Source organism: Pelodiscus sinensis, chromosome 13 (assembly GCF_049634645.1).
Source record: "Pelodiscus sinensis isolate JC-2024 chromosome 13, ASM4963464v1, whole genome shotgun sequence".
NCBI lineage: Eukaryota > Metazoa > Chordata > Testudines > Trionychidae > Pelodiscus > Pelodiscus sinensis.
Window position 1 is genome coordinate 45,742,176 of NC_134723.1, and position 21,991 is coordinate 45,764,166.

Below are 21,991 nucleotides of genomic sequence, written 5' to 3' on the forward strand. Positions count from 1 at the left end.
CGGCAAGTCATTGAGCCTGCTTGTGCCTCAGTATCTCATCTGCGTAAAGGGCAGGAGGGCTGCATCGGACGCTGGGGTTATCGGATCGCGTGTGAGGGTTTTGCGGTGTCCTGTTCGCAAAGGGAACAGCCCGGGCGCCGGCTAGAGTTCCGCAGACTGGCTTCGCCCGGGCCCAGGCGCCAACGGGGCAAAGTGACTACGGCCCCTGTGGTGCAGAACGCTCAGTAAAGAGGACGCCGGTTTCGGTAGAAGGTTGCCGGCGGCCGCAGCTGGAGGCCCGCCTTTTAGCAGTGATGGAGGGGAACGCGCAGGGAGCATGAAGGGACATCCACGCTGTGCTTGGGGAAGGACGCTGCTGGCTGTGAGAGAAAGGGCAGCGGTGAATCTGCACCCGTATTGCAGCAGCCTCTCCGGGCCTGTGACTCCATTCTCTGTGGACATCCACGGGAAGTACAGCGGCAGGAGCCGCGGTTCCGCGGACAAGCTGGCTTGGGCACATGGCTGTGTGGAGAACATAGAAACATCCCTTCCTTCGCCTCGTGTCAGGCTGTGAGCCAAGGGCAAGCCCTCCGGGGAAGGGGCTTCCACTGGGTGTGTGTGCGGCCTGCAGCGCCGTGGGGCCGCCAGGCAATGCCGCGACAGCCCGGGGAGCCGCGTGGTTGCTGAGCCGTGCGTGTGCCGGGCTCATTCGAACCGCCCTGCGCAGGTCCACCAAAGCCGAGCACACGCCTGCCACGTGCGGGGTGGAGGCAGGTAGCGCGGAGACCAGCTGCTTGGCGTGCAGGGGACAACGTCGGACTCGCCGGAGGATGGGCCTCGGAGCCGCTAGTTGAGGCGCGACTTGGTAGCCGGGGGATGGGGGAGGGCAACGGGCGCTCCGCTAAAATCAATACCCGCGTGGCGGAGAAAGGCAGGGCAAAGCCATCGTAAGGAAACGCCCGCAGGTGCTGCTGCCACGGAGAGGGCACCGAGCGTGGCGCTGGATTTTCCGGTGTGTGCCGATGGGGAGAGCGAGAGCGAGCCCTGGCTGTAGTGAGGCTTCCTCTGTGACACAGCTTCCCTCAGGCTGGAGCCGGCGTCGGCTGCAGGTAGGATGACGGGTGGATCCCAGGGGTCCAATGGTGAAGGCATCAGCCTCTAGAGCCTGGGATTGTGGGATCAGGCCAACACCAGCCTCTCCAGCTCTGGAAGCTTTTCAGTGAACGTCTCAGTGCTGTGCTGAAAAGTCAGATAGCCCAACATGCTGCCTGTTCCCGGTGCTGCTGCAGTCATTGGGGAGCCAGAAACCAACCCCGCCCCGTTGCCTCAGTTTCCCCCCCCCACAAAATGGGCATAAGACATTAACCCAAGTGGGATGAACTGGGCCTTGTGCCTGCAGAGCTTCGATAATAGAGGGCCAAGGGCCAGGCGGAGGGTGTCCGTTCATTTGTGGATGATGGCTGTACGCTACACCATGAGCTGAAGGAATGGCCGTGCAGAGAATTTCGGATCTGGTCGGATTCCATTTCTGCAGCGTATTTACAGGAAACATAGCTCATAAAAATACCATTCAAAATGTGAACCCAGTGTTTGGCTGCTCTGGGTTAGAACCTCATGTCCCTACAGACAGTGTCTGTTTCCAGAGTGGCTGACCCAGGATAATGGCGAATAACTCATTATGCTCATATTCTCTGGTGCTGAGGGCTACAGAGAAATCTTGTTGGGGAGATGTACAGGGAGACTCACCTTGGCACGGGAACCTTACTCCAGGACGGTGTTTAGCGGAGCCTTCCTGGGTTTGGAATGGGCGCCATGTGAAAAGAGATTAAAGACTGAGACTTTTCAGCTTAGAAAAGAGGAGACTAAGGGGAGTTATGAGAGAGGTCCATAAAATCATGACAGGTGTGGGGAAAGTGAATAAGGAAAAGTTATTGACTTGTTCCCATAACATAAGAACAAGGGTATAAGTAAGAGGTAGTGGGTTTACAACAAACAAAAGGAAGGGTTTTTTTTAAAAAATGCAGCACATAGTTAACCTGTGGAACTCCTTGCCAGAGGATGTTGTGAAGACCAGGGCTTTAACAGGGTTCAAACAAGAGCTAAATAGATTTGAAGGTCCATCAAAGGCTATTATCCAGGACGGGCAGGGGTGGTGTCGCAGGCCTCTGTTTGTCAGAAGCTGGGAATGGGGGACAGGAGAGGGATCGCATGAGGATTCCCTGTTCTGTTCTTCCCTCTGGGGACCTGGCATTGGCCACTGTCAGCAGACAGGACCCTGGGCTACATGGACCTTTGGCCTGATCCAGTTTGGCCGCTCTGATGTTCTTATGAGCTACCAGGCTCCCGGCTGTGCCGTCCGTGCGGGGCACGGTGAACCGGAGAGTGTGACCGACGAGCGGGACAAACCAGCAGAGACTATCCAGGCACTTAATTGCCCTTCCTTGGGCAGCCATAGGCACCAGTGCGACGTGCCTGTAGGACGCTGCCGACTGGGGACATTGCCTGCGTGCTCGCTGCACCAGGGGCTGGGGAGGGGAGTCCTGACCCCATGCCCGCCCAAGCTGCCACTCGGCGCTAGCAAGCCGCGGGGCGCCGGTGCTTTGCCTGCGCGAGGGCAGTCTCCTGCAGGGTCGGAGTGCGGTTCCTCCCTCTCAACAGAGGGGATTGAATCTCTCCCCCTTCGCAGAGCCGGTGGGAAAAGGCCTGTGCATTTCTGCCCCCTTGCAGCGGTTCCCAGGCATGGAGCAAATCCGGCTCCTTTCTGGGGAGGAGCCGCCCCACCTGCCTGCTCGCTGGGGAGCCAGAGGTAGCAGCTGTCTCTCAGCCTGTGTTTAAGGGCAGCAGTGCAACTATATCCAGGAGCCGCAGGGGCCTGTTTTTCCCTAAACGGGAACCTCCTTCATGTCACCAGATCTGTTCTCAAGAGGTGGTTGCAGCAGATCCAGTAGCCAGGACTGGGGACCAGCCTTGGGGCTAGCGTCTGGTTTGGTGGGCCTGGAGCTGGCGGCAAGGGGGGGCTGTCCAGGGCTGGCAATGGAGGGGTCAGCATCTGGCAAGCCTGGCCAGGGTCGGCAGCCCGGAGGGACCAGCTGAGCCAGAAGCGGAGCCGGCGGCAGGTTGGGGACCTCCGCTTGGTCCAGCAAATCCCCTCATTCGGGACCGGTGAGGTCCCAAGTGGGCCGGACCAGGGAGGCCCAATCTGTAATTTTCTGGGCGCACCAGAAAGTTGGTGACCCATGCGGGTGCTCACACTGTCGGTGGTGATGCTGTTCAACCAAGCGACATTTTCGAGCGGCTTTTGGAACCGGGCGGGATCATCTCAACCGATATTAAATGACGTGAGGGCACCACGCGTGCACTGCTCGGGAGTCCTTGCCGTTCTCAGCGTGGTGTGAAAAGAAAAATCGAGCAATTCATGGCCCGGCCGTTGTATTATTGTTTTTAATAAAAGGAAATAGTTAAAACGGGGCTGGTTTTCCCTCTTCCCTGTGGTACCAAACACCCTGCACTGGTTCACACAGAGAGCATTCTGTACTTTTCCCCATAGGGGTAGGTTTAGCTCGTACTTTCCACTCAGGTCTTCCCAGGGGCTGGCGGCCTCTGTTTCACTTTTGTATACTAGTAGGTTTCACTTTCAGCTACGATACAGCAGCCCAATGAGCTCGTGTTTGGTTCCCAAAGCCCCAGAACAATGAAAAAATATTTTTTGCTGTTGCTGTTTTTATTGCTCATGAAAATATTTCAGTTTGTATTCGGCTGTGACGGACACCCTGGCTTAAGTGTAATGTGCTGCCGTCCCCATCACAGTGTGGCAGTGGTAGAATTGCTTGTTTCCACGTCACTGCTGCAGCCGTATAGAAATCTAACAGATGGCTTTAAAAAAGGAGGCGAAATAGCTGGGCAGAACGCTCCACTTCGCCGGTAGTTTTGTTACAGTTCTCCAAACACGTCCATAATTGATTCTCTCCCAGCCCCCTGCGTGGGACCGTCACTGAAATACTGCTTCATTATTTTTCAGGGCCGGTGTACTCGGGAGAACTGCAAATATCTTCACCCTCCCCCGCACTTAAAAACACAGCTCGAAATAAACGGACGCAACAACCTGATCCAGCAAAAGACAGCAGCCGCCATGTTCGCACAGCAGATGCAGTTCATGCTACCCGGCGCTCAGCTACAGCCAATTGTAAGTGACCGAACTGACGGAGGATCTTCTTTCGGTGCAGGCTGCTTTCATGCTGAGCCACGCGTGAACTGAGGGGCACCACGCTGACATGCTCGAGAATCCGTGCAGATACACGGGGCTGTCCATGGGGATCCTGTGGGAGGATTGGATCCCATAGTGTACGTCTAAACTACAGAGGGTTTTTTTCCCCCCAAAAGAGGATATGCAAATTCGGTGGGAATTTGCATATCTTCTTCCAATCTCACTTTTGAACGAGGATCTTTCAAAAGTGGAAGTAGTCTGGATGCATTTGGGGGGGGGGGCCCTGTTTCGAAAAAACCACGTAAACCTCATTTTTTAAGGAAGAGATGGGTTTTTTTTCCGAAAAAGGCGTTCCCCCCCCCCCCCCCGGAAAAAAACGTGTCCGGACTACTTCCACTTTCGAAAGAGAGATCAGAAGAAGCTATGCAAATTCCCACTCAATTTGCATATTCTTTCGTAAACAGAACGTAAACTAGATATAGCCTTTGTGAGCCCTACTGAATCGGGGCCAGTCTGTGGGGAGATGGGTCTGCCTGCTGCCCTAGTATGAGAACAGGGCCAGGAGCCGGTGGGTGAAGGCTCTGCCGTTCAGCCGCCTGCCTTGCAATGGGTGACGCGGTGGGGCCTGCGCTTGCAGGCGGGTTTGCTCCCCTCGGAGGCTCCCGGCAGCTCTCTGTTTTAGGCCCCGCGCCCGGGGCATCAGCTTCCTGTTGGTAGCGCAAGGTACAGAGGGAGAAGAAACTCCACCGTCTTTCCCTGAGTGGAAGTGGGGGAGTGGGTGTTGGGGGGGACCCAGGCCCCACCCCCTGCTCCGGGTTCCAGCCCGGTGATAGCAGCTGCCTGCGTGAGTCCCCGACACCTGCCACGAGGCTGCTCCAGCTACTTCCCCTGCCCCTTCCTTCTCTGCTCGCCCTCCACTTGGTGCTGGCTTCCTCCTGCTCCCGGCAGCACCTCCCGCCCCCAGCTGCAGGGAAGTTCCTTTTCTAGCCAGTCTCAACCGGCCTCGTTAATTGAGCCCAGGTGTTCTAATTAGCCCAGGCGCACCTGACTCTGCAGGCCTACTCAGTCAGCCCCAGGGGCTCAACTGCCCCGATTGCTCTGCTGGTTCTAGACCAGCCCCGCCCGGTTACCCTGGGAACCGAGATCTGCTTCCTCTGAGGCACCTCTGCCTCCCCTCCTATCCGTTTGTACCCCTCTGCCCTGACTGTCGCGGCCGGCGTAGCTCGCAGAAAGGCCCGGTCCAGTTGTCGGAGCACAGAGCAGGCTTGTAGGGGCTCCAGCATAGCCGTGCTGGCTCCTCCGCCCGGCACGCCGCTGGCCCTCCTTTCCTGGTGCCCCCCCAGCGGTGACCTTCTCGGGCCGTGCGCGATAGCAAAGATTAGGGGGCCAGCCAGAGCGACAGGACCCAAGGCAGCCAGTCTTCCCTCAGGTCATTTCACATGCGGGGTCTGGCGTGAGCCCCCCGTGCCACTAGCCCCTATGTGGAGACCCAGACTGTGCCGGTGCCAGCGGGTCTCCGACCGGCAGAGGCCGTGGATGAGTGGAGAAGCCGTGACGGCCTGAGCACCCTCTGTCGTGTTGGGTTTTGTTTGGACATCAGTACTTCTGAGGTGATAGCACCACCAACCGCACACTTTTGTTTGGGGGGAGGGGTAGCTCAGTGGCTTGAGCATTGGCCTGCTAAACCCAGGGTTGTGAGTTCAATGCTTGCAGAGGGATTGGGGCAAAAATCTGTCAGGGATGGTACTTGGTCCTGCTGTGAGGGCAGGGGACTGGACTCAATGACCTTTCAAGGTCCCTTCCAGTTCTAGGAGATAGGCAATCTCCATTAATTTACTTCCCCGAGGCCCAAATTGAGAGTCCCAGCCCCATTCTGGTCAGTGTTGTGTGCACCTAACCAAAGCTAACTCCTGCCCCAACCAGCTCCCAGGCGAAGAACTACACCTGTTCAGTGCGATGTTGGCTTTAGTTGCCCCGGCGCAGGCTGGTGCCTTTATTAAATGCAAGTCCCTTGTAACGCCATCCACGGGATGAGGGGCGATTTGCTTTTCTCCAGAGAGGGGAAGGAAAAGGGGTGGGAAGCACCTGTCTGGGGACGGAGCAGTCCAGCCGCTGCCTGCCCGGGCATTAGCCGGATGCATCGGTGCGAGGTGTGTTGGGTGAGGCTGCGCTTAGGGATGTAAAAATAGTAACCGTGTGACCAAGCAAAATTCTGTCAGTGACACGATGAATGGTGTTACCTGGGGATGTAGGCGTGAGGAGGGCGAGGTACTGGAGCGTTCCCGGCCCCACGGGTGACAGGCACCCCGCTCCAGCCAAGTGGTCTGCTGGCCCGTGCGATCCCTAGCAGAGTTTAACCAGTAGCAGGAACTGTGAAGCGTCAGCGTTGAGCCTCTAAACTCCGGGACTCTGGTCCGGGGATATTGCTGGACCAGAGAGCCCCAGCTGCCCGGTTTCAGAAGTGCAGACCGAGCTGGGCTGGCAGCGAGGAGCACAGGCCAAGCCAGGGCTAGAGGCAGCCAGGCCAGGAGCGCAGCCCCGCTGAGGGAAGCACCGCCTTGGTCGGGGCTGGCACAGTGGGGGCTGGCGGCAGTGGCAGGAGGCAGGGAGCGCAGCCCCAGCTGGGAGCAGAGCCCTACAGCTGGGCAGGGAGCCTTGACCTCCCCTTATCAGAGGGGTCGCCGTGTTCGTCTGGATCTGCAAAAGCGACACGGAGTCCTGTGGCACCTTATAGACTAACAGATTGTTGGAGCACGAGCTTTCGTGGGCAGAGACCCACTTCCTCAGATGCACATAGTGGGAATTCCAGGGGCAGGTATCAATATACAGGCAGACTCTGGTTTGGGACCACTCAGGTGCCCAGGGAGCCGGACAAGGGAGGTTCGACTGTAGTTAGCTGGTTAAACGCTTACACCTCCAGCCGTGCTAGCGGTGCTGACGCTGCTGGTTACCGTGCGTGGAAGAGGGAGGAGCAGCGGCTGGTGGGTGTCGGAGGCTCCCTGAATGCCCCTCAGACATCGGCAGCGTTAGAAATCGAAATACGTGAGGTGCAGGTTCTTTACCAGGCAGGTGATTGATCCTGGAGCCACTTGTCTCGGGCCGTGGAAGAGTCCTGCTGTCCCTTCGCCAAGCCACAGGCCTGGGGCAGCACTGAGGTGGCCTGTCTGCGGTAGGCAGGTCAGCCCAGCTGACCGCCACAGCCTGGGACTCGGCAAAATCCTTCCCCTCGCAATGCTGGTGCCTCTGTGCAAAACGGGATTTTAGTTCAAGACCCGGCTCTGTGGCCGGGTGAGCCACGTGGATGAAGGAGCCGCGTCTCCTTGCGGGGTCCTGGGCGGCGTTTCCTCCCGGGCGGAAGGATCGTGTCAGTTTTCAGCCTTATTGCAAACGGCGCGTTAACGTGGTGAGGGCGAGTTTCAGCAGGGGAAATCGGCGGCTGCTTGCTGCGCCGGTGACACGGTACAACTTAATGAACTCAGCGCCGAGTTCTGCCCGTCGGTGCGCATGCGAGACTTGAGGGCAGCTTTTCTTAGGTGCCCATCCCCATGGCATTTGGCCCCTCGTGGGCTTCAGTGCAGGTACCCTCGCCACGCCCTGCAGGGGAAGAGGTGTTTCCCAGGTGAGCAACGGAGGCCCAAAGACACTGAAGTGCCCCAGGTCCCACAGAAGAGAGTTTGAACCCAGATCTGCTGTGAACCTGCCCAGGAAGGTTAGTCAGCCTCTGAGCTAGGTCCCCATTCACAAGAGGGGCGCAGACCAAAAGACTCGCTGTCCCTTCCGAAGTGCTAACAGCAGAGGACAGGTGTCCGTAGAAGGAAATGCTGAATTCCCGGAAACGGTCCCCGTGGGATTTACTCTGAGCCCTATGTCCCAGCTGGGGGGTTTCCTCCATCGGGCATTCACAATAGGAGGTTATCTGAGCGACTCGGAATAGCTTTGGGATTCCCCTTGGGAAAATTCACATTTTTCCCATCATGAAATCTGCGGGACAGATTCATTCCTAGTGTAAATCCGTGTATCTTAGGAACGTTGCCTGAATGTGGTCCCTGGTGTCCAGTGGATGCCTCGTTACAGAAGTAAGCATAACGGGCGAGCGGGATGTCCGGGTTTGGAACTAAACTTGGCAAGATGTGTCTGTCTAAGGTCAGGTCTACCCTGGGGGAGAAAGTCGACCTAAGAGACACGACTCCAGCTAGGCAAATAGCATGGGTGAGTTGACGTAACTTAAGTCGAATTTCCAGGGTGTCTCTATTGCCGGAGGTCGATGGGAGAAACTCTCCAGTCGATTCCCCTTTCTTGCAACGCCAGATGGGGGCTCCATCCTTACTAGACCTGTGAAATTGAACCCCGGAAGATTGATTGATTGGAGAGGGATGTAAAATCCCATTTAATTGATTAACCGGTTAAACATATTGTTTAACAGGTTCACTGATGAAAGGGAGGGTGCAGGGGAGCCGCTGGGCTAGAGCGGCCCACCCGCCGCAGGACGTCGGGGCAACCCCTGCTGTGGGGCACCTGGGCCTGCCGCAGACAGACCCCTATCTGTGAGGTGCCCTAGCCCGTCATAGACAGGGGCTGCTCCAGATGACCAGAACAGCCCCTGCCCACAGTGGGCCCCCCAGCCCCCTCCCCAGTTAACTGGTTAAACTTTCACGTCCCTAACTCCAGAGCGTGGATCTTGGGGTAAGAGTAGAGAGGTCCTAGGGAAGAAGGAAAAGTAGTTGCCTCTTGTTCGTTCGCTGCTTCCCAGAAGGCCTGCAGTGAAAAGTGCCCCCTTTTTTCCCTTCTTTCTGGCATCTGCAGAAGGCTGAGAGGTAGGGTGGGTCCCCGTGGCCTAATGGATCAGGCATCAACCTCCAGAGCCTGGGATTGTGGGCCCAAGCCCTAGCCACCCCCACCCAGCCTCCCTAGGGCTGAAAGCGCAGGTCAGCTGTCATGCTGATTCCAAATTACTCCACTTGGTTTACCTCAGCTTCAGGACAGGCAGCAGCGTGCCCCCTCCTCGGGGTTCCCGCAGACACCGACAGCAGAGGCAGGGGCGGGTCCCTCTTCGGGACACAACCTACTTTCTTCAGAGCAGGAGAAGTTATAGTAGCTGCAGCGCAAGAAAAAATCCCTCATGGAACAGCACGTCCTGCCCTAAGCTTGCTCTCAGACCCAGCTCCTCTGCGCGGCGCCCTCGGAGTGCCGTCCCTGCCCGACGTGGTCTGCCGGCGTGAGCTGGGGGTGGCAGGTATCGGGGTGACTGTCCAGCTCCGAGCCCAGTGCTGTTCAGTAGCCACGGCCAGGCCGAGAAGCAGAGCGGTGTGAGGCATTATCTAGTGTTGCACGGTAGCCACGGCCAGGCCGAGAAGCAGAGCGGTGTGAGGCATTATCTAGTGTTGCACGGTAGCCACGGCCAGGCCGAGAAGCAGAGCGGTGTGAGGCATTATCTAGTGTTGCACGGTAGCCACGGCCAGGCCGAGAAGCAGAGCGGTGTGAGGCATTATCTAGTGTTGCACGGTAGCCACGGCCAGGCCGAGAAGCAGAGCGGTGTGAGGCATTATCTAGTATTACACGGTAGCCACGGCCAGGCCGAGAAGCAGAGCGGTGTGAGGCATTATCTAGTATTACACGGTAGCCACGGCCAGGCCGAGAAGCAGAGCGGTGTGAGGCATTATCTAGTGTTACACGGTAGCCATGGCCAGGCCGAGAAGCAGAGCGGTGTGAGGCATTATCTAGTGTTACACGGTAGCCACGGCCAGGCCGAGAAGCAGAGCGGTGTGAGGCATTATCTAGTATTACACGGTAGCCACGGCCAGGCCGAGAAGCAGAGCGGTGTGAGGCATTATCTAGTGTTACACGGTAGCCACGGCCAGGCCGAGAAGCAGAGCGGTGTGAGGCATTATCTAGTATTACACGGTAGCCACGGCCAGGCCGAGAAGCAGAGCGGTGTGAGGCATTATCTAGTATTACACGGTAGCCACGGCCAGGCCGAGAAGCAGATCTAGTGTTGCAAAGTGCTGCAGTCCAAGCTATTTTGGACAGGAAATCAATTCACAGCATGAAGCGGAGTGTTCCCCTCGCATGGGTATTTATAGCTGCCTCTGGGTTTGTCCCCCCGGGAGAGCAAACCGGGCCAAGACACTAGTTAAAATCTTATCCTCCTTTGAGCTCGTGGGGTAAATAGTACTCAGGGCAAGTTTTGGAAGCCCAACCCAAACTTGGGGTGGAAAATCCTGCTTTAAAAGTTAACCGGTTAAACAGAATCCGGTTAACCAGTTAACTGGGATCCCATGGGTTGCCTAGTAAGGGTGATGCTTACCAGTTAACCGGTTACCTGTTAATGTCCCTAACCCAAATGTTAATTGTTGGCTTCAGCGAGGTCTGTGGGCATCTGGAGCAAGTTGTCTTCAGAGTTTGAATAGTTTGGGAGGGGTTGGGGTCTAGTTTCACTGTCGCTCCCTGTCGTTGCCGCCCTTCTTCGCTACCAATGGAGCTGTGTCTGGCCGAGGGAGGAGCGTCGCTAGCTGCGCCTCACGCCGGGAAACCTGACCACGGAGAGGGACGTTGTGTTCTTGTCTCTGATTTCTCACACGCTCGTTTCTGGTAGCGCGTGTCTGCTCTCCTAGGCAGGCAAGCGTCCACGAGAAACGCTGCACTTCAGAGCCAGCTCCTCAGCCCGCTCCCGTCTTTCGCGTATCTCCAGTGGAGTTCAAGCGAGCGGAGCGTCTGCCCGACACACAACAATAATCTGTCGGGTCAAAGACGTGCTTGTCCCTTCCAGGCCCACGAACCGTTGACATGAAGGAGTCAGCAGATCGGGCACTGGAACTGTCAAGACACGTCTTGACACACTTCAATTCCCATCCTAACTGTACCACTGACCAGCCCTATAACCTTGAGCATGTCGCTTCATCTCTCTCTGGGCCTTTGTTTTCCTTTGAGCCCTTTGTAAGCTCTTTCAGGTGCTCTCTTTCCTGCTGTAAGTACAGTATCTAGCACGCCTCATCTTCCAGAGCTTATCTGCAGTGACGTGCCCTCCATCTCGCTGGCTTTGGTCGCTCTAATCCAGGCAGTTTTCGGCTGTGGACAGACCCGAGCCGTTACTGGGCTGTGTGGGCTACCCGTAGGGCCTGCTTAGCCGGGCTCTGTCCTCTTCAGCCTAACGTGGTTCTGCATTTATATCGGGGATCCCAGTAATTTTCGTATCCTTCCCTCCTGGGATGGGAGGCAGCTCCTTTGCTTGGGTCGGTAATGGCATTTCCTAGATGGGGCCAGTTTCAGGGCTGTGTTTATCACAACAGCACCTCCCTTTCACGCCCCGGTGGCTTTGCACTAGCCAGAGCAGGTTTTCTGTTAGGGAAATTCAGCGCCGCTCCAAATCTGTTCAACAAGTTAACCCTTCCCGCAGCCTGCAGAACACCTGGGCTCCCTCTAAGCTGAGCACTTGGGTGGCTGCCCAGGAGGGATTCCAGTGCTGCCCGGCTGATTAGCAGAGCCCCCACAGCTGGCAGCAGCCCACAGCATGTGTTTCTATGGGTGGTGCACGTCCACACATGCCTTGGTGCGCAGAACAAAAATTATTCTGCACACAGGTGGAAAAAATTAGAAGGAACCTGGCAGAACCCCCCTGCCATTCAGATACTGCCTGTTTGCTACACTCTTGCTCCCACGCTGCTTTCCGAGGTGCTGCCCTGCCGCTGGGCTCACAGTGTTTCACGCCTCGGAAAAAGCTGCACTTGAGAATCCACAAAGGAACGTTTGACATTGGACAGCCCAGACCCGCTGGCCGGCTGGACAATGGAGGCTTTCTCTGGAAGCTGCATTTGTGCTGCTTTTCCGCACTGGCGTCCTGTCATTCCTTCTCTGGTTATTCCTCTGCTGGCACCCAGTGCCCTGTCACTTTGATCCCTGCCCCCCAGGTCAGGTAGAGCCCCTCCCCCCCCAGGTCCTGCCCACCCTCTGCGTCTCTGCCAGCCAGCTTTGCTCGCCCGCCCGTCTTCCCTTTCCCGAGCTGTGAGCAGCCAAGGTCTTTTGAGGGCCTCTCGTACAGCTTTGCTCTCCCCGTGCTCAGGAGCCGGGCAGGCGTCCTGCGCCAGGCGCGTTTTGTTTCCAGTTTGCGAAGGAGGAAATGGAGGTTGTCTCCTTCGTTCCATCGAGCTCGGTTAGCAGCTGTTTTCAGCGGCTCTTCCCACTAGGCCTGCTTGCTGCCTGCCTCACTGAATGGCTCCCGAAGAACGGCTTCTTCCCGCCGCTCGCCGCAGCCCGGCTGGGCTTTACTGTGCTGCCGTTGCCTTTAGTATCCATGAGCCGACGGTCTCGCTGGTCTGTGTCAACTAACCACATGAATTCTTAGCAGTTGCACGGCTATTCGACAGTCCCCGGGGGCAGGGCCGGCAGCCAGTGCGCTCCAACCCACCCCCAGGGAGCCCCCTGTCACCCCTCACTGCTGCCTCTGCCTCGGGGTGTCAGCTGGGAGCCGGTCCACGAAGGGAGCCAGTTTAAAAACCAGCCCCCTCGTGGACTGGCTGCCCATGGACCTGCACCACTGCCACTGATACAGAGGCAGCAGCGCGAGGTGGCAGCAGCCTCTATCTGTGGGGGGTCCGAGCGCCCCACCGACGGAGGCTGCTGCAGGGGGCAGGGAGAGTGGGTGGCCCCGCAGAGCGGGTGCTGGAAGGAACCCGGGGGTCCTGCAGGGCTGCTGGCTGGGGGTCACCTAAGTAAGCGCCTCTTGGCCAGAGCCTGCCTCTAGCACCCCATTCCCTCCCTGCACCCTGACTTCCTGCCCCGAGTCACCACCCCAAACTCTCTGCACCTCCCTCCCCGCTCACAACTCCCTCCCAGACTCTGCACTCTCTCCTGCACCCCTCCCCCAGGCCAGAATCCTCTCCTGCACCCAGACCCTGCACCCCAACTCCCACCCCCATCCCAGATCACAGCCTCCTCCTTCACCCACACTCCCTCTCCTGCACCCCAGTCCCCCACCCCGGTACCCTGCTCCCTCTCCGTAGGAAAGTACAGTCCTTGACCACTTCCCAGAATTTTGGAGGGCCCCCCCCATCAAAAATGATTCTCCCGCCCCGGTGTACAAGGAGTTTGTTGCATTTAGGTCAGGGAGGAGGCCGGCACAGAGAACTCCCAGGGATTTCCAGGAGGACAGAACCCGGCCAGCAGTCTTTGCTCCTGGTAACGGTGCCGGAGCCAGGGAATGAGAGAGCCTCTTTCCCTTGCAAAACCCAACACCTTCAGCCCCCCCGACCCCGGCCATTTGTACAGGGCACTTTTCAGGGCATTAGCCACATGGGTCTGCTTGGGCTTGGGTCGGCCTGGGATTCGCCGCTGCTGTGCCAGTCGGTGGTGTCCGTGTGATAAAGCCAGCGCTGGCAGGCCTGAAAGGATGCCCTTCGGCTGCTTGGCCAGGCTGCTGGAGAAGGGTGAAATGGGGCGGGCTGCAGGGTCCCTGGCCAGGGCGGAGGGTGGCACCGGCAGGGCAGGAGAAGGCGCCGGCAGCTGGCCACGGGAGAGCGAATGGGAAGCGTCTGCGTTTCTCAGAGCCCCGGGGCAGGGTGGGGGGTTCAGGGAGCCGCGCTGGAGTGTGGGGGGTCCCCGGGGAATGTGCGCCTGGTGCCCTCCTGAGAATCGGGGAAACCAACGTGCCTGTCTCCCGCAGCAATGAAAAGACATGAATCCCCTTGCACACGCCTATGCACGTGTGTGTGTGTGTGTGCATGTGCACGTGTGTGTGCGTGTGCGCATGTGCACGTGTGTGTATTTACTTCATCAGTCCAGCCACGCTCTGCCGCGCTCAGGGCCGGGATGCCGGGGCAGAGGTGAATGTGACTCCACCTTTCAGTTCCCTGCTCCTGGCAGACACGGTGGGCCGAGCTGAGGGCGCCTGGCAGAGAGCCGGCCGTGTCAGCTCCACGCCGCTGGGACGCGGGATGCTGAAAACCGGTTCTCGCTGTAACCGTGTGGCCGTGAGATGGGAGCGGTCACGTGGTTTTACGGGTGGCTGCCCGGGAGCGGGCTGCCAGCCGGTGCGTTCCCAGCTGCCAGCCCCACTCCTGGGAGCCGGCGTTTGGGTAACCCATCCCTCCTGCTGCCTGGTCCAGCTGCAAACTGGCCGTCGGACCAGAGCCAGGGGCCGTAACGGGTGAGCCACTGAGGCCCTCTGCCTGGGGAAGTGAGAGAGGAGATGAGCTGGGCCAGACCGGGAGGGGTGTCTCAGAATAACGTGGCATGGGCGCACGGCCTGATCTAGGCACTCAAGCCCTCCTCTTGGCTCGCCAGCGCAGTGCCTGTTTCCTGTGGCGCGGACGTGGCCTTCCCCATTTCCCAGCCCCCTTTGCTCCACCCACGCCCGCGTGTGTTTGGAAATCGGCGTCTCCCCACTCGGGCAGGGCCCGGCTTTGCGTGGAGGGCTGGGCGGGAGCAGGACGTGTCTCGGGGCCCACCTTCCAGTGCTTGGAGAAACGTGGAGCCGATGGTTTGGAGTTTCCGTGGGAACGTTCCCCCGTTACGTTCCTTCCCGCCGTGGCCACGTCTTCCAGGCCCACTGCCTCCCCTCCTGAACCACGGGCACCTGCGGGCTACGGACCGGTTCCTCTCCCTGCCCTCCTCCCCCCGGGAGGAACATCCTTCCTTCACGTCTGACCCAGGGCCTCTGTGGGGCACGCCCTGGGCTCAGCTGAGGTGCAAAACAGCCCCGCATCTAGCTCAAAGGCTCCCCTCCAGGGTTTTCCCTGCCTGGGTGATGTCGCAGCTTCCCTGCCAATCCAGGACAGCTGTTCCGCTCCCAGAAACCAGGGCAGGGCTGATGTGCACGCACTGGCGCTTCCGTGGGCGGGAGACGCTGGGGCCAGTGTGGCCAAGTGTGCCCATAAAATATGGGCTGCGTCGAGTGCTTGCCCGGTGCTGTCAGGACGGAGCCCGTTGCGAGCGTCTCTGGAAAAGGCTTAGCACTGTAGATGCCAGCAGACGTGTAACGGGTGCCGCTGTCACTGCTAGCGCCTCTCCAAAACTGAACCCCGACGCCGGGTTGGGGCGCTCCGTGTCTCTGGGCCTGGAAGAAGACGTAGGAGAATGATTGATTCAAGGGCCGTGCGCTGCAATCGCCCAGGTGGGATAATTACAGTCTCCCAGCCAGGCTGATGGGCCAGGCCGCAGCATGGTGTGGGCCCGACAGAGGAGAATCGGGAGCCTTTCTTGGAGAGAGAGGGTTTTTAACACTGCCAGATTGACAGCGCTGGCTTGGCTCGTTTAGCCTCCTGCGTGGGCCCGTTCTGAGAGCCGGGGGTGTCTCTCAGAGATGGGCTCTCGGCCGTGGTCCTGCAGACGAGCAGGAGGCTGCTGGCTGTCACTGTAGCTGTGCAAACGTGAAGCTGTGCTAGAAAGCTGTGAAGTCAGGACTGTGGGGTGTACTTGGGTGGATGTTACCGTGGGCAAAGGAGAGTGGATAATGTATTCCAGGGCACAGCAGTCAAGGTGTTTGCGAAGGCGCTAGTGTGAGGGCCTGGCAAGAAACAAAATACGCCCCTGCGGCTTTTCCAAAATCGACACGTCTGAAAGAGAACCGTAGGTGTAAAAAAGCAGAAGTGAACCTGGGTGCACTTGTGTGTGTGCGTGTGTGTGTGCGCGCACACGCGCACGTCTCTGTTCACAATCATGTGTGCATGCATACGTCTCTGAGCACGAGCGAGTGTGTGAGCGCACGTCTCTGTGCACAAGCGTGTGAGCACCTGGTGACCTAGCTCAGGGCCGGACGGAGGCATGGGCGAGCCGGGCAGCTGTCCAGGGTGCCAACCCACGGGGGGTGCCTGATGGCAGCTGTAAGGGGCGCGCGGTGTCCCTTCGAGCTGCCATCAGGAGCTGCATGCCCGGCTCCCGCAGCGCCGGCCCTGCGGCTCTGGACAGCAGCGTCCTTGCCCCCACGGCTGCGCGGCCCTGCATGGCCTGGCGCGTGTGCCAGCAGCGCTGGCCATGCTGGGCTGAGCAGCGCATGTGCCGAGCGTCCCGGGGGCGGGCCCCGGGCTTCACGCCAGCAGCCGTGGCTGGCGTGCACATGCGCCGTGCACCCGGGGGCAGCACCGCACGCCCGGGCCCAGGACACCAAAGGGGCTCGGGCCAGCCCTGACCTAGCTGTAGGTTCAGTAAATCTCAGAGCTCTTAACATTGAGACAAGTCCAGCCAAATGCCAGATATGCATGCCAGTGGTAGTGATGATACGCCCCCAGCGTGAATACTGCGTGCAGATGTGGGCGCCTCTTCTCAAAAAAAATATCCTTGGCAGCGGAAAAGGTTCAGAAAAGGGCAACAAAAATGAGGAGGAGTTTGGAACAGGTGCCATATGAAGAGAGATTAAAAAGACTGGGACTTTTCAGCTTAGAAAAGAGGAGACTAAGGGGGGGATAGGTTTGAGGTCTATAAAATCATGACTAGTGCGGAAAAGGTAAATAAGGAAGTTATTTACTTGTTCCCAAAACATATGAGCTAAGGGTCACCAAATGAAATGAATAAGCAACAAGTTTAAAACAAACAAAAGCAAGTTTTTCTTCATGCAGCGCACAGTCAACCTGTGGAACTCCTCGCCAGAGGAGGTTGTGAAGACCAGGCCGTTAACAGGGTTCAAAAAAGAACTAGATAGATTCATGGAGGTTAGGTCCATCAATGGCTACTGGCCAGGATGGGTCGGAATGGTGTCCCTGGCCTCTGTCTGGAAATGGGTGACAGGGGAGGGATCATTTGATGATTCCCTGTTCTGTTCGCTCCCTCGGGGTTATCTGGCACTGGCCACTGTGGGCAGACAGGACACTGGGCTTGATGGGCCTTTGGGCTGACTCAGTCTGGCTGTTCTGATGTGCTTACATAATGATATGCAGCCCATCCTGGCGAGATGCTTAGCACATGGGATCGGTACCAGCGAGGGGCCAGGTAAAAGAGAAATTAATTTGGGAGAAACTTGTTGGGAGCGAGACGACGGGTTAACGTGGGCCTGCTCTGCCTGCCGGCCTGAGTTCTTAATTGTGTCATTAACCTGTGGAGCTCATCAATACTCTTTGTTCTGGCAAATGGCGATGGCTTGTGTTTCGCACGTCTCTCGTGCGTGTGAGCCAAGAGACACGACTGGGTCACAAGTATCTGAGAGCCGATGAATAGACTGACAGGCAAAGCACTGTGATGTTCTAACCACGCTGTCTCCGAGGGTTGCCAGGGTTACACGCTAGACGCGGGCTGGCATAGTCCACACCCGAGCACCGGGGTAACCCATTTCTTTTCTTTTTTCTTCCTTACAGACTACGTTTCCTGTGACTCCATCACTCGCAACGAGTCCCACCATGGCTTTTAGTCCCTATCTCAGTCACGTGTCTCCTGGGATGGGCTTGGTTCCGGCAGAACTTTTACCAAATACGCCTGTCTTGGTTTCCGGGAATCCTACTGTTACAGTACCGGGAGGCTCAGCTGCTCAGAAACTGATGCGTACAGATAAACTGGAGGTATTTGGGCCGCAACACGTAATATTGTGAAAGGGGATGTAAGGGGTGCCTTGAGCCAATTCTGTTCCCTGCTGCAGCCGTGTAAATCCAGACCAGCCTTGGGACCTTCCGTGCACGGGTGTCGTTCTGAGCAGAATCAGGCCCATTTCCTGTGCGAGGCATGCGACTTTGAGACCCCTTGCTCTGAGTTCAGAAGTTTTTAACTTGCTGGTGCTACCACACCCTGCAACAGGTGGCCCCTTGTGGGCCTGAGCCAAAGCGTTTGGAGGTCGCTGCAGGGCTGTGAGCCCAGTCGCCCCTTGTTTTCAGTGAGCGTGGGGGCAGGCCCTGCCTTATTCTGGGGGCTCGCAACTCGATAGAATCCTTTCTGTGGTACGTGTAGGGGTGGCCTTGCCTGGGGCAGACCTTTTCCTAGGGACAGGGGAAGGTAGACGTGCTTCGAATACAAGCCTGGATAGGAGGCGACGGCCTCTTCCCTCTTCTCAAAGGTTCCTCTTGGAGTCGATGGAGAGACTCTTGCCGAGCTCCAGGAAGTTGGGTCAGGTCCTATGCGGGTGGCTCGTGCTGAGGTCTCTGTGTTTGTCTCACTCAGTGGCTCCAGGCGTCCGGGGAGGCCGGGTTGGGCAGGGGGAAGGCTGGTGGCCGTGGAGTTTAAGTATAATCCCAAGCAAACATTTTGAGCCTAAGGGCGTCTTTTCCGACGACCCCTCGGCCCAGTCAGCGTTTGTCCGGGGGCCCCCCGGGGAGCAGTAAGACCGTCCGTGACGTGACACCTACAGAAGGTTACATTTCGGCACAACGTCCATTTGGGGAGCGAAGGGCTGACGGCCAAATTCCATGGGAGCCACAAACTGGCGCCAATTATTTCTCAAGACGTCGGTGTAAAAAGGTCTCTCAGCCGCTTCGGCTGCCACCCTTCTTTCTCTCCCACCTTGTCGCCCTCCTGGGGATTGTTACAGGCCTGCTGACCCGTCCCGGGGCGACCGGGCGTCTGAATTGTGACCCACAGTCTGTCAGCACCAGGAAGCCTGGAAGACCCGTTTTACAGCTATGGGGCTCTGTGCCTTGGACGTATAAGCACGCAGCTTGTTCTTTTCCAAGATGGCGATTCCGTCGGGGCCTTCAGAGCACTAGGGATGTAAAATCCCGTGTAATTGGCTCACCTTAAACGTATTGTTTAACCCGTTAACCGATTAAAAACGGGGCCGAGTGGGGGGACCGTTCCGGCCCAACTGGAGTGCCCCTCCCCCCGTCTGCTGCTAGGCTGGAGCACCTCCTCTGCCCCACTACTGACAGGGGCTGCTCCAGCCCAGTCACATATCCTCCCCCCATTAACCTTAACGGGTTAACCTTAACTGATTAACCCTTCACATCCCTATGGAGCCCATTGCTGGGTTTTAACACTTCGCCACTGGCCACATGGTCATGCAGCTCGTGGGTCAGTTTAAGGCAGGACCTGTTTCAACTATTAGTAGCTTACTTTTTGTACATTAAGGGTCGTGCTTGAGAGAATGTCTTTCTGTGGGCTAATTTTAAACTCCGTGATCTCAGTAAGGCAAAAATGGCAGAAATAGTAAAATATAATTTGCTTAAAGCTAGGGTAGTATATTGGCCCCGTGTCTGGGGAGGCCAGGTTGGGCGGGGAAAAGGGTGGTAGCCGGGGAGCGTAAGTTAGTGTAAAAAAAACTCCCACTGACTTCAGTAGGGCCAAGATCCGCCCCAGGCGGTTTCAGTTCTGCATGTGTCCTGGCTCCATGCTCCCTGCCACACTGTTAATACTGTTGGGAACCCAGATCATGATCCTGCACCCAACCGGATAGGGAGTAGCACTGGAAAGTGCTACCCCGTGGGACTAAAGGGTGTAGAGTCACAACCAGGGTTCCCTGTGAGCTGAGCACTTGGGCGGCCACCCAGCAGAGATTCAGGTGCTGCCCAGCTGATTAGCAGAGCGCCCACATCCAGCACCTTGTGTTTTGGTGGTGCACATCCCCACATGCCTCAGCGCACAGAAAAAAAAATATTCTGCACATGGGTGGGGAAAAATTAGAGGGACCATTGGTCGGACCCACAGCTCGGGTCACTGTAATGCAACCCCCTGTGCTGACGTCCCTGGTTAAGCATGCCGAGAGGAAGCCCACTCAGTGTGCTCAGCAAAGTGCCTTTCCTTTAAGGTTTGCCGAGAGTTTCAGCGTGGAAACTGCACCCGTGGGGAGAACGACTGCCGTTACGCCCACCCCATCGACATCGCAATGATCGACACGAATGAGAACACTGTTACCGTGTGCATGGATTACATCAAAGGCCGATGCTCTCGGGAGAAATGCAAGTACTTTCATCCCCCTGCACACCTGCAAGCCAAAATCAAGGCAGCTCAACACCAGGCGAACCAGACAGCTGCAATGGTAAGGGCATGACCTGCCGTGTCAAAGCATAGAGCCAGTGGGAAAAAGCTTTAGGTGCCCAGGAAGTAGAGAAGGGATTCTCCGTCTTCGGAAAAGGCTCAGTCAGGGTGGACAAGGTATAGCCTGCGGGCCAGACCCGGCTCACCACGCCGTTCAATCCAGCCTGCAGCCCACCCTGTCTCGCGCCAAGGCCAATTGGGGGCGGAGGGAATGCACAAAGTCTCCTCCCCCCAGGGGCATGTGGTGCCTAGAGGGAACCACCCCTCCTGCTTGATGCCCCGCCCCTTCCACCCAAGGCCCCGCCCCTTCCACCCAAGGCCCCGCCCCGCCCCTTCCGGGGCTGGCCCGCGACCACTACTAAAATTGAGGACATGGCCCCCCTACGGAAATTATTGCCACCCCTTAGGCTAAGTGGTGTGTGGAAAGCGTTTCCATCTCCATCCCTTCCTTGTATCCGGTGTAGCACGATGCATCGCATCTTGTTGTTTGAGGACGTGACGGTAACGCGCAAGGTCTTCTGGCATGGCGTGAGGGAGTGAAATGCATCCACCATTAATGCGATGCCCCTAGCAGCAAGCACAGACTTTTCCCTGGGCAAGCCTTGGCTGCCCTCTTAGTCTAGTGTCTGGAGCCAGTCCGACGACAAACTGAACAGGTCGTCTCCACGCCCCGCTCGAGTCAACGGCCAAGCTGTTGACTTCAGTGGAGCCAAAATTTCACCCCCTCATTCTTGGAAATGAAACCGCATTGCCCGTGATTAAGGTTCACTCCTGAGAGGTAATGAGTCCCTCAAGGCAAAGGGTGATAAAGATGCTTCATGGCTAGAAGGAGATGCCCAGCGCCAGGCAGAATCAAGCCCTGCGTGCATTTGAGTTGGCGTCTTTGCATCCCAGAGCAGCACAGTAATAGCTAATGGTCTAAAAACAAGCCAAGAGAACTCAGTCCACGTGGGCCAGCATGTGAACGGATGCAACTCTGTCGAATTCAGTGGAGTTGCGTCCGTTGACCCAGCGACAGGTCCGGTGCCGTATGTATATTTCAGAAGGTGGCAAAGCCCAGCTGCAGAGCTGAGGTGGTGTGTCTGCAATAGTTATTGCTATTGTGTATTCGTGTGTGGATAATTCATATTGAAAAACGGTTCTTACTAGGGATGTTAAAATGTGTGTAAGTGGCTAACCGTGTAACCCGCTGAAAATTTCCACATGTAACCGTTTGGATAATCATTATCGATTACCCTAGTTCTTACTACTTTTGCTGATTTGGAAATGCTAATGAATTAAGGCTAATAGGCTTTTATGGAGCAACTTTCCCTGCAGCTAGCAAGTGAGAACTTTCCACTCATGATAAAACACAATGCAAAAACTGGAAGCTGTTATCCTGCCGGCACTAAGCAATATCACATTTGTGCCCTGGATTGTATAAATCAAACAGCTGTCCTCTGGGAGAATCAATATTACCTGGAAGGATTTGCATGAGGAACCTATTTATACTACAGCATTTATCTGTAGAGTCCTGCAAATCTGCAGGCATCTGCTTTAGATCCATGAATGTCAATGAGGCTATGGATGCAGATACAAATTGTATGTCTCGAACCCTGTAAATTTGCAGATTTTCACTTTCTATCTGCAGATAGCCGCATCTGTACGTGTCAGTGCGGATATAGGGCGTCCCAGCTATAAAGTCATTGACGTTTGTAGGAACTGGTGTGTTATGAATTCTCCTATTCCCTGCTCTTAAGTCGCACCAAAATTAATAATAATAATAATAATAATTTGTGCAAATTGAAGCCAGCCATGGGGGAAAAAATGCCCTGCTTTAAGTTGTTTCACTATAAGTCCTAGTTTTTTGTAACGTATCTTGGACTTACAGCGAGGACGGCCTGTGTATGTGACTCTTCTTTTGCAGATGTGGATGGGGATGGGGATAAA

At 56.9% G+C, this 21,991-nt stretch overlaps 1 protein-coding gene and 1 long non-coding RNA gene across 12 annotated transcripts in view; one reads left to right on the forward strand and one right to left on the reverse strand.

Moving 5' to 3' along the window:
• Positions 1–21,991, forward strand: part of MBNL3 (muscleblind like splicing regulator 3) — a 126,373-nt gene that overhangs the window by 77,145 nt on the left and 27,237 nt on the right. For all 11 annotated transcript variants that reach the window (XR_012906964.1, XR_012906963.1, XM_075941148.1 and 8 more), the window contains 3 exons: positions 3,998–4,162; positions 17,461–17,661; positions 19,833–20,063. Coding sequence is in view for 9 of the 11 variants with exons in the window: in XM_075941148.1 (XP_075797263.1) it covers positions 3,998–4,162; positions 17,461–17,661; positions 19,833–20,063 (597 nt within the window). In the remaining 2 variants the exon portion in view is untranslated. The remainder of the gene's footprint in view (positions 1–3,997; positions 4,163–17,460; positions 17,662–19,832; positions 20,064–21,991) is intronic.
• On the reverse strand, positions 5,146–10,599 carry LOC142831264 (uncharacterized). Its single transcript, XR_012906965.1, has 3 exons — positions 10,503–10,599; positions 9,151–9,403; positions 5,146–7,777 (listed from the first exon to the last, which is right to left on the reverse strand). It is a non-coding gene; the product is annotated as an uncharacterized LOC142831264 (long non-coding RNA).